The sequence below is a fragment of the Nipponia nippon genome, unplaced genomic scaffold (assembly GCF_047370975.1).
Source record: "Nipponia nippon isolate SJK-2023a ecotype South Korea unplaced genomic scaffold, ASM4737097v1 scaffold_6, whole genome shotgun sequence".
NCBI classification, from domain to species: domain Eukaryota; kingdom Metazoa; phylum Chordata; class Aves; order Pelecaniformes; family Threskiornithidae; genus Nipponia; species Nipponia nippon.
Genome location: NW_028262380.1, coordinates 50,157,859 through 50,169,734, shown reverse-complemented (window position 1 = coordinate 50,169,734; position 11,876 = coordinate 50,157,859). Strand labels below are relative to the sequence as shown.

General features: G+C 50.8%; 2 protein-coding genes across 3 annotated transcripts in view; one reads left to right on the top strand and one right to left on the bottom strand.

The window, feature by feature from the left end:
- Nucleotides 1-301: 301 nt before the first annotated feature.
- DUSP4 (dual specificity phosphatase 4) lies at nt 302-6,106 on the top strand. The gene is made up of 4 exons (XM_087737105.1): nt 302-796; nt 3,605-3,741; nt 4,154-4,373; nt 4,601-6,106. The coding sequence occupies exons 1-4, from the start codon at nt 403-405 to the stop codon at nt 4,984-4,986; spliced, it is 1,137 nt and encodes a 378-aa protein (XP_087593231.1). The 5' UTR covers nt 302-402; the 3' UTR covers nt 4,987-6,106.
- A 200-nt stretch (nt 6,107-6,306) lies between these two features.
- Nucleotides 6,307-11,876, bottom strand: part of TNKS (tankyrase) — a 145,423-nt gene continuing 139,853 nt past the window's right edge. For both annotated transcript variants that reach the window (XM_087737102.1, XM_009474885.2), the window contains exon 27: nt 6,307-11,501. In XM_087737102.1, the coding sequence (XP_087593228.1) occupies nt 11,415-11,501 (87 nt within the window). In that variant the 3' untranslated portion in view covers nt 6,307-11,414. The remainder of the gene's footprint in view (nt 11,502-11,876) is intronic.

Here is an 11,876-nt window from a genome sequence, read left to right as displayed (position 1 = left end):
GGCGGCGGCGGCGGGGGCACCCCGAGCCCGGGCAGGGCGCCCGAGGGCTGCCCGCGCCCCGCCGCGACGGAGCCGCTCTCCCCATTGAGAAGCCGGGGCGAAGATGGCCGGCCGGCCGGCCGAGGGGCGGGCTGTTTTCTTTTTTTTTTTTTTTTTTTTTTTTTTTTGTGAATGGGGGCGGTGACGTCGCCCGCGCCCGCCCGCCGCCTTCCGTCCATTCATGCGGCCCCGGCGCGGGATGAATGGGCGGGGCGGGGCGGGGCGGGGCGGGGGCGCGCGCGCCGGCCGCCGCCGGGTAGTAAAGGCTCCGCCGCCGCGCGCGGGGGTGCGCGAGCGGCACCGGCACCGGCACCGGCACCGGCACCGGCACCGGCACCGGCACCGGCACCGGGCCCCGCCGCCATGGTGGCCACCGAGGGGCTGCGGGAGATGGAGGGCAGCGCGCTGCGGCGCCTGGTGTGCCGCGACGAGTCGGGCCCCGGCGGCCCCGGGCGCTGCCTGGTGCTGGACTGCCGCCCCTTCCTGGCGCACAGCGCCGGCCACATCCGCGGGGCGCTCAACGTGCGCTGCAACACCATCGTGCGGCGGCGGGCCAAGGGCGCCGTCAGCCTGGAGCAGATCCTGCCGGCCGAGGGCGAGGTGCGGGCGCGGCTGCGCGCCGGGCTCTACGCCGCCGTGGTGGTGTACGACGAGCGCAGCCCGCGCGCCGAGGCCCTGCGCGAGGACAGCACCGTGGCGCTGGTGGTGCGCGCGCTCCGTCGCGACACGGCGCGCGCCGACATCCGCCTCCTGGCAGGTACCGGCGGGGCGGGGAGGGGAGGGGGGTGTGGGTCTGTGCGTGGTGTGTTTGTGGGTGCCGCGTTTCGGGGAGCGCACCCAGCGAGGCGGCGGGGCGCCGGCGGCGGGGTCCCGGGCCAGGCGGCAGCGCGGCGGGGGTGGCCCGGGCGGAAGGCGGCGGAGCGGGCCCCGGGCCCCGTGCCCCTGCCCGGCGCCGGCCCTGGGCTGGCGGGCAGACCCCGGGGGCGAGGTGCAAGCCCAGTGGCACAAGGCACCGCAGGTGGAAGCGGGGAGAATCCCCCCTCTTTGTTTGGGTGCCCCCCCCAGCCCCACGGGGCAGAGAAGGCTTTCGTGCGGGAGCAAATACCTGGTGTCACGCCGATGTCCCCTTGCGGTGGGCAGAACCCCCCGGGATGCCTCTGTGCTGCTTCTGCGACGACGGCAGCGATCGGGGCTTTCCCCCGCCGTGGTGTCAGCACCGGCGTGTGTTAAATGAGATGCTGCGAGCAGTTGGGGCTGCCGGTCCTGAGAACTGTTGTGAGATGATTTAGGGGGTGGGGATGCTCAGCTGGGGTTCCTGGATGAGCTCGGTGGGGTTTTTTCTTTTTTTGTTTACAGCCTGAGAGTTAATTTATTCCTTGGTTTACTTACAGCAGGAGTGAGGATGTGTATGCAGAGTAGCAAATCCATTAAGAGACTTGATAGATGGAGGAGCTAGCACTTCTGTTGTACTAGATACAGTAAAAACAGCAGGAGCTGTTCCAAGGATGCGATACGACGCGCTGCTGTGGGAGCGCCTGCACAGCAGGGGCTCGCTCGGGAACACGCTTTTGGGTCCTTCGCCGTGGGCCGTCGTGGTGCTGGGAGCCAAGCACGTGGCAGGAAATGCTGCTGTGCTTCAGGGGTGGCTTTTGTCAGTTGAGGGCTTCTGGTGCCCCTGTGGCCCTCATGGGAGGTTGTTTGGGGTTTTCAATCTTTTCTTTTTAAGGACCGGGCTCCTAGAGACTCAGTCTTGGCACTAGAGACCTCTTCCTCACTTACCACAGAGCTACTAAGATCATTGAGCTCACTTTGATTTCACAAGAGCTGTGCTAACCCAGCACTGTGCCTGTCCAAATGCAAAGTTGGTGGGTGCAGGTCACGATGAAGGCCGGGATCTGTTTTGTGCAGATCAGACTGCTGCCAGGTTCCCTGTGAAACAGCCTGGCTGGGTGTTGCTTGGCGATGGGCGCCCGCACCGCGTGGTTTCTGTGCTGGGCAAGAACAGCCGGGATCTGCATGCCACTGAATGGAGCTGCTGGATGTGGCGCTCGGTGGAACAGGCATTAGGTCTGATGAGATACGTTGAAGAGAAACACACCTTTGACTGCTTGAAAGGGTCGCTTTGCCTTTCCAAGGAGGAAGCCCGTTTCCGCACATCACCCCAGGCAGCTTCTCCCCCTCAGGGTGGTGTGGTGGCTGCCAGAGTGGGATGTGGTAGATCCTGGGATTTTAGGATCAGGCCTCCTGAAGATGTCTAACAGGGGCACTTGATTTTGGGTGCTCCTCCAAATCAAACCAGTAGTACTGCAAAGGGATGTTAGGCCCTGGAAACGCAGCCCCTGCAAACTGTCCTGCTCACGTGGGAGGGACAATGCAAATTCAGCAATGCATATGCGTGTTTCTGCTTTAAGGTACCAGAGCCCTTCCTTGTGTAGGGAGAGGAAACCATAAAGGACACTGGGATGCTTGTGACATTGGTCTCTATCTGCCTAGGGATTCCTGGGCTGCTTTGCTGGAGGCCCTTGCATCCACTGGTCTCTTGAACATCCAGCCTTGTTCAGGGCAGTCTCAGAGCTAAGGCTGGCTAAGGAGCATGAGTCCTGCTGTGTGTGCTCTGGCAAGCCCAAATCTGCAGCCATAGGTCCTGCAGCTGGGGTGAGTCTTCAGGAGCTGTCCTGGGAGTCAGGGCTTGGTCTAGCTAGATTCCTGTGGTGATAGCAAAATACCTGATTTCTGTTGGTTTTAAGGCTCAAGGTCAGACTACAAGGATATCAGGGTTGTTGATTTGATTTGAACGAGAGAAGGAAATCTCACCAGAAGTGTTTATTTGCAGCCAACGCTGCAGTTTCCCTGTCCTGGGAAGTCGATGGGGTTTGCTGTTGCCATTAGACAGATCTGACATCACCTTTGCTTATCCCCCTGGCAGCAGGTCAAAGGAGCAAGCCGCTCTTTCACAGGGCGCTCACCTCCACGTTCAGGTCGCATGCGTGTCCTCGAAAGGCAGTGGAGGTCTCTCTCTGGAGAGTGGCTTTGCTGTGGGGTTAGCTTCACTGTACCTGGCCAGTGCTGGGGCTTCCCTGGCCTCTTGTTTTGGGAGCCCTGAGCTGGAGGGTCAGGCTGGGAAAGTGGAAGACCTCCCTGTGCTTTGTGGCAGGATGATATTGTCTGGGAAAGCTGGGAACTGAACAGTCTTTGGCCTGGGAGCAGCTTTTCCCATTAAAGTCAGAGGATGCTGGCAACAAATCCTCTCTCTGTCATCTTGGAGAACAACCTTGGCCTTGGTCTGGGGTTTTGGCTGATGGCGTGTAGGGGGCTAAACCCTGGACCAGAGACTCTGGGCAGCCAAGAGTGTTACAGAGCTCTTGGAGCTCTTTCTCTAAGGGAGTGGTGGGGCCTCAAGGATTCTCCCCTTGCTGCCAGGAGCCTGGCTGCTCATCCCGGGGCAGGAGACCACTCTCCATCACTGTAGCATCATCTAGTGGTGAAGGGCACGGTGAGATGCGTCAGCTCTGGCTATGCTGTTCTGCAGTTCCTGGGATAATGCCTCGTGCCTCTCTTCTTGCAGGGGGTTATGAGCGCTTCTCCTCGGAGTACCCTGAGTTCTGTGCAAAAACCAAGTCCCTGAGCAATGTGTCACCCCCCACCAGCGCTGAGCCCCTGGATTTGGGCTGCAGTTCCTGTGGGACCCCCCTTCATGACCAGGTATGTCTAGAAGCCCAGTGCTCAGCTATTTTGACTGCTCCTTCCAGCATTGCAGCCTGGTCCTGCTGGAGTCCCTCTGCTCTCCCTCAGCTGAGGCCTCCAGAGCCCTGCTCCCTTTCCTCTCATGGGAGAGCGTGGTGGTCCTCCTGACCCCAGGGTGTTTGTGCTCCCTGGGGAGCGGACAGGCCCAAATCCCATTAACCACACCTGCTCGTTCCTGAATGGGATGAAGAGAGAGGGGGCTGAAATGGGTTTAATAGCTCAGAAAGGCAGCTTCTGCCCCCTCTTTTGAGGGCCCTGGATCAGGTGCCAGGTTCCTGCACTGCTCAGGGCCTCCAAGCCTTCTGGATGCATGTCGTGTCCACTGCTGTCCCCTGGTCACCCCCATATCTGTTGTTTTTCTCTGTAACAGGGTGGCCCTGTGGAAATCCTTCCCTTCCTCTACCTTGGCAGCGCCTACCACGCCGCCCGGCGGGACATGCTTGATGCTCTGGGCATCACAGCCCTGCTGAACGTCTCCTCAGACTGCCCCAACCACTTCGAGGGGCACTACCAGTACAAGTGTATCCCTGTGGAGGATAACCACAAAGCTGACATCAGCTCCTGGTTCATGGAGGCAATCGAGTACATCGGTGAGTGCCTGTGCAGAGGAGCTGTGTCCGTGTGTGTTTCACCGGGGATGAGGTTCCTGCCTCAAAGACCTGGAGCCTTTGGCTCAGAGGGGACTGGGGTCCAGCAGACTCCAGGCCATTTGTCGCACTGGTGGGAGGGAGGCCAGCCACCACCTGCAGCTTTGGCGCGGGGCTGTGCTTTGTTGGAAGGGCATTGGTCTCACGTCTCATCCCCTGTTGCCCTCCAGACTCGGTGAAGGAGTGTTGTGGCCGGGTCCTAGTCCACTGCCAGGCTGGTATCTCCCGCTCCGCCACCATCTGCTTGGCTTACCTGATGATGAAGAAGCGTGTCAAGCTGGAGGAGGCCTTTGAGTTCGTCAAGCAGCGCCGGAGCATCATCTCCCCTAACTTCAGCTTCATGGGGCAGCTGCTGCAGTTTGAGTCGCAGGTGTTGGCCACCTCATGCGCAGTGGAAGCTGTCAGCCCCTCGGGGACACTGCGGGAGCGGGGCAAGGCCACCTCCACCCCCACCTCCCAGTTTGTCTTCAGCTTCCCAGTCTCTGTTGGTGTCCATGCCACCCCCAGCAGCCTCCCGTACCTGCACAGCCCCATCACCATGTCGCCCAGCTGTTAGCTCAGGGGCTGAGGCCAGCCAAGCAGATAGTGCCAGGCGTGGAGGGGGCAGGTGGGCATGGAGCCCCGTGATGTTAAGCAATAGTGCCGGACACTGCCGTTCACCCTGGACTCAACGTCTTTTTCGTAGAGAAATTTCTTACCTCATCTTGGTTTTTTTGCTTTTTAATTTTATGTTTTGAAAGCACGAAAGTTGTAAAAGCCACAAACCCCGACACTGTCCAGGCTCTTTGGGGGAGGAAAAAAATAGTATACTGGGTTTCCTCAAGTGCCTGGTCTTCATCTCTTTCTGTCCCTATTTTATTGTCTTGTTTTTTAAAAAAAAGATACACCTCCCTTTCTCCCTGTATTTCTGCCCCTAGCTCATCTGGGTTGAAAAGGGAGCATGCCCTTTTTTTTATTGTGCAGCAGCCTTCCCCCCTTGCACAGAGAGACAGGGCTGGGTGCTGCTGACCTGAGCCAGTTCCACTGGGTGATGGGCAGAGCTGCAGGCAGGGCCCTGGGGCAAGCGGGAGTGGTGGCACAGGGCTGCCTGCAAGTCACCCTCACCCCTGCCGGTGCCTGGGGAGGCGATGGAGGAGCTGGCAGGCACCTGCCCAGTCACCAGCTGAGCCCATTCCGGGGGGGGGGGAGCAATCTCTGTGGCTGGGAGGCAGTTTGGAGGGGGAGATGCAGTCCTAAATGCCTCTTTTCTTGCCTCTGTGGATCTCTGGTTCCTGCAAGACTGAGGTTTAATCTCCTGTGGCTTAGAGAAAGAAGGGGTGGTGGAAGCAGTCTGGGCTGCTTTTGATTACTCTGTTCAGTATCCTCCCCACCCATCCCACCGCTGCCCTTCTTCCAGAAGGAGCAGGATGGGACGTGGTTGGGCTGTAATGGAAGAGAGAAGCAGCCAGGTGGAGGAGAGGCTGGCCCAGAGATGTCATCCATCCAGCAGTTTCAAACTTCCTCCGCCCCATGACTGGTCCTGCTCCAGCTGAGCTGGGTCTCGCTTACCTGTGCAACACCGCTGCAGCTTTTGGTCCAGGCTTAGAAAATGCCTCATCTTCAACCCACCCGGAGCCTTATTTCCCACCCTACCTCTCTCCTTCCCCCCAGCCCAATCCAACACACAAGATGCCTGTGTGGCTGATGTACATATGTATGGTTTTGTTCCTTTTTTTTTTTAGAACTTAACTTTTTATTTATTGCCTGAGGGAGGGAGAAAACAAATCGTTTGGAGAAAATAAAAATAAAACTGTTTTCAACAGTTGTGGCTGCAGCAGGTTTGTCCTAAGACCAAGACAAAAGAGCAGGTTGTGCAAACACTCCGCTTTCACAGAGCAACTGTTAAAAATGTATTTATTGAGTTTTAAACTATTACAAGTATTGCAGATCAGACATTAAGCCAAGCACATTTATAGATCAAACTCGGTTGTTACAGAGATGTTACCCAAAGTCCACCATGTAGGTAGGCTGAGAACCTGCCCATCGTCTTCTTTGAGAGAGAGGGTAAAGGAGGAAATAAATAAATGATATCCCAGCTCCAGGTAATTGGCAACCAAGAGAGGAAACATACAGGGCTAGTTATGAAAACAAGTTATACAAAAAAAGGTCTAAAAACTCAGCCCCCAGGTACACTGCCATCTGGGCTGGCAGAGAAAGCAATTAGGAATGAAGATGTACAAGCTCATGGGACTGTGGCACAGAAAAATCCCCAGTTCAATTGCCAAAGCTGAAGCAAGTTCTGCAGATGTTAAAAAGAAAGTGTCAAAATTACCTTGTAATATAGAGACTCTAATCATCTCCATCAGTAATTAACGGAACCAACACTAAAACTTGCCACCAACAAGTTCAGTAAGACAGAAATAGACACATCAAAACCAGTCAGGTAATACGACCTGACAGGCATATGCATTAGTGTAATGGGAAATGCATCTCTTTTTCGCGTTTCCTACTGATTTATGGGCTCATTCACTTTGCTTCATAAGTTTTAAGACGCATATGCTGTCCCCTGACCCTCTAGGTTTCATGTCTATTATATGTTCAGATAGGTGGGAACGCTGCCACTCCACTTCTGCGCACGTGTCCTGCCGCTCTCTGGAAGGTCAGGAGAGCCTGCTCTGGGCTGCCCCAAAGCCACCACCTCTGACCATCAATGGATTCAAAGCCAAGAGGTTCACAAGCCACTCGCTACCTGAGGCTAGAACTGAATCTGTACTTTCCAATGTCTTCCCCAGCAGGGCTGCAACATAGCTTAAAATGACTGAAGCACGCATTAGATGCATCTCCTTTTATATTCCTGAGCTAGGTTTTCTGTGGCAAAGTAGCATGGAAAGGGAGAAATCCCACTAAAAATAAATTTGCACATTTCCTGACCTTCAGCTTCTGAGAATGATTAGCAACGTTCAAGCTAATCTGTTTTGTGGTTGGACCCTTCCTTTTACCCATCTTTTGAAAAAATCTGTTCTGGGTAATTTCTGTTAACAGTCCCATGTGGAAATTCCAGGTAGTGCATGTATTGCGCAGGAGCTCTGACTGCACTGCAGGGATACAGGAGCCTTTTTTGAGAAGATTTGCTGCTGTCTTTAAGTAGTTCCTGCTGGCCACGCAGTGGCACAACATGTTCGCATCCCCCAGCGCTTCACACATTCACGGGGAGCAGACATCTCCTCTGACCTACCACAAACAGTAGGATCAGCTGGTTTCCACAGCCAAGGAAGCGCCCTTCTCCAGAAGCTACTCCATCCCATACACCACATGCCTTTTCTGTGGCTGCTGCCCACCAAAGCCAGCAGTGGACAACATTTTGCAGGGCTTTCTTTTTGCTTCAGTGTAGAATTTTGTTTTGGGGTACTCCTGTTATCAACAAGCAAAGCATAACAGTTTGCAGGCAAAATAAATTCCTGCTGCATAATGCAGTGGGATTCAATTGCATCACACGCAAACATTTAAAACAGAGGTTAGAGAAACACATTGCTCGTTCCTTGGACTACAGACCAATAGTGACTGCAAAATGGTGGAACTAGTACAAGAGGTTTGTAACAGTCTCTATGGAGCTGGGATGAAAACAGATTGGCAGATAAAAGTAAGGATAAGAAAATAAGATATACCTTATTAAGGTACTGTACTCTCTGCTTTTAATCCTACCAGAAGTTTTGCTGACAGCATTCAGACTGCAGTGTCACTCTGCACCAGGTACCTAATGCATCTGTCTCATGGAAACAATTTCAGCAATGGAGAGCAGAACCCTCCCTGCTTTGCTACATGGTGAAGTTTCTTTCTGTTTTGCCTATTAAGGTCCTGTCACAAAGTGCACAGCCATTTCAAAATGCTGCCTCAGAGGGACACGGACAAAAATCAACAGTCCTGAAAGATAACTGTCCCTTTCCCCAGCAGACGCCACGTTCTGTCCCAGTGGGAATAGCTCTTTCTGGAGCCAGTGAGGGTGCCCAGGCTCCCAAGCCTATGAGACGGCTTAGCCCAGTGTGTTCCTGCATCCTCGGTTCCTACCGTGCCTCCATTGGTGACCCAATGCTGCAAACGAGCATCCCACTATCAGGGGGCTGCCCTTCTCAGCAAGTCGAAAATCTTCATTTCTCAGAAGGCAGCAGCTGCCTAGTTATGGGGTGTGCTATTTTTAAGGTCCCATTTTCTAGAATTAGGAGGCATCAAGCTAACTCCCTCAGCTAAAGCAGCAGCATCTGTACCGTAACGACCTGCCAGCTGCAGCTCTACCACCAAAACCATGACCAGCTTTTTCATGGGTAACTTCGAAATTGAAGGGAAGATGCTCACTTTGTTTTAAACAGTAAGAGGAGCTACAACGCCCGGAGAGGAGGATGCTACTCCTGCACAGGTTTCTATGTCACACGGAGGCTTTATCAGGCCTGGGTATTCCTCTGTGTCTGGCCACAAACGGATAGGAGATCATGTCATTACAAGACAAAAACCACTGCAAAATGATTTCCTCACACAGCACCTTTACTCTGCACAGAACATCAGATACATTAACACTGGCAGTTCAAAGATACTGGACAGTATTTTTATCCTCTAGAAGTTCAAGGCTGCAGAAGAAATCCAGACTAGCCATTAGTTCAATCAGCACACAGGAAACAAGCAGCAAGAACAGAATCCGGTGCGGGCTTGGTGGGGTTTTTGTTTTTAGGTTTGTTCTTGTTTTTGAAAGATGTAAAGCTTTTAACTTCCACCTCCACATTAACCATTTTGCTCACCTAAGCAGCACAACTGTTTTACCATTTAAAACTATGTCTAACTGGGGATGGTGAGCAACACACTCTCACGGCTATCTGAAACCCTAGTGTAGATAGGCACATCCCCCCACTCCATTATTAACTAAGTTAAAAACAACCCCCAAACTTAAATGATGAATACAAAGCTTCAAAGCCTAGTGGTGATCTTTGCAATCCTAACACTATTAAACAAGTAGCCAAAATACAAGCACCCAATTTTATCAATGAAATTTGATTAAAAGGACAACTAGGCTAGCATCTGGCTTGGACTTTGAAGCTACATATTTAATCAGGTCACACAATGAAGCGAGAACCGTATGTCCATTGCCAGCTCAAGAAAAATAAACCCCAAAGTTCAAGATCTGTTGGAGTATTGCTATTTCTAAGGTTTTCTTTAGAGATATTACAAATAGATGATGTGCAGGTAGCCAGATGGCATCAAATGACTGATTTTACAGGGGGTGAAGTTCCTCTGCGAGGATAACTTGCTTCAACATTAATGTCTTAACGTTAAGAATGAAAATTGTGTGTCTTAACACTGAAAGTGAAAAGCTGTTCAGGTTTAAGTTTGTTTTATCCAAACACGTCAGCAAAATCCCACTTGGGGGGAGCACATATATTTTTGTAAACTAAAAGCACACTATTCTGTCGTTTCCTTGCTTTAAGGGGGATAAAACCTGAATGCTTGACCTGGATCATCAGATACTAAATAGTGCTGGTTGATAGGGAAGCATACAGCGTGTTGTGTTCAAGGAACATTTTTTTTCTCCAGTCGTTACATGCTCAACACTGAAGCATATCTCCTGGTATTGGTTGTTAAGCAAAATATTAACATGGCTCGATTTTCAGCCTTCTCTGAAGTTGTAAAAACAACGCAAAAAAGAAATCAGTTTCTACTTTTGTTAAACGCATATCTGCCATGAGGGGGGACTTCTGAAATTGTTTGATGCTGTGCTATGCAATGCTTAAAAACAACTTTCTCCTACCCAGTGAAATAGACCTGGGAACTTGCGGGGAAGGGGATTAGAGCGAATAAATCCTACCTTTGTTCTGTGGTACACCTACAAACAAATCCAGTTGCCAACTGATGCTTTAAAAGTTCGTTCTCATAAAAATGTAAAAATTGGTATTTAAAAAAAACTATTATTTTTGTAAATCCCTTAAGCTCTTCAACTGTGATGTCACACGCAACAATGTGACATGAAACTGCTATAATGCGCTCTCCCTTATCAGTCTGAAACCCATTTACTGGCTCTCATATTACAGAGGGACAGGAACCAGATATGCCCTCGTGTATGCAATCTTCTGACTCTTCACCTGTATCTCCCAGCAAAACCATACACCACTGTAACTGGAGACCATTTCACAAACTGCATGTACTTAATAGGAGCCTTATAAAACTTTCTTTTAGAGATGCCAGCAGAGGGCATTGACCTGCTTTATGAAGTTCTTCGAAGCACAAGAGCTGGTTTTACCCTTGTGAACACTTCCTAGGGCTTCCGCCAGAAAACTCAGACAAAGCAGTGAACTGACACAATTTGTTTCCACTCTAAAGTTACACTCACTCATATCATTGTTTGCTCAGAGGTGTGCAAAAAAACCCCCCCTATATTGAAGAACTGGACCTAGCCCCTTCTCAGATGAAATTCATATTGCATTGTTAATGATTTTAGTCAAATCGACTTTGTGCAAAATATCTTTAAGAAGGTTCTGGCTCAACTTCAGAATACAAAAGGAAAATAAATAGTTGACTAGGATCTCTTGAAAACATAAAATGAATGGTGTATGCTGAAAAGAAAATTATGGGCTTAATGCAATTTATCTGCAAATAAAATAACTAGAATAGTAGTGTCTGAAATTTTAACATGTGAGATGGCATTGATAAAGATTTCCGTTTGCACAATAATGTTCCCAAAGTCTAGATCAAAACAACATTATTTTACACATAGTAACTGCAGAGACTAGGAGCCTGAGATATGTTATTAAAAGGCAGTCCCTTGTAAACTTTCCTCAAAAGGAACAGTAGCAGTTGAGTATGCGAGAGTTACTCATATCGGATTCATCAAGACACCAATGCTTTATAAAAGACATACAGCTTATTTCCAGGTTGTTAAGGATTTTATATGATACTGATTTTCTGAAACATGTATCCATCCAGTCCAAGATTGAAGTCACATCCTTCTTCACTGCTCTGTAGCTACTAGGTCTTTTGCTCTGCTGCTGTTGCTGTCTGTGAGGGAGCTTCTGGTTTCACAATCTGGTATGTAATGAGATATTCTGGGTATGCCTGAAAGTTAAGTCAAGAAAAAAAAAAAACAAAAACAAATAACATTGCTTTATGCAAGGGTATGCTCAGCAAGTTCACATTTTGGATTTCACTGAACAGCGATCAGGAAGGACAGTGCAAGGATCAGCGCTATGTTTGCGGAGTGCAAAAGAAAAAGCAGATTTCAAACCTAGCCAGCACTAAATTGGAACTGCTCAATGTAGTTAATACCTTCGTTAATACACTACTAAAAAGGAAGATGTTTCTTCCATGAAGACACTGCCAGAAAATGTGTGTGCAACAGGAATTCACAGAGTTGCTCTCCTTGTTAGCTAATCCTACAGATCAGTCAGTGCCTGTAAGCTATGAAAAAATCTCAGATGATCAATGTAGTCT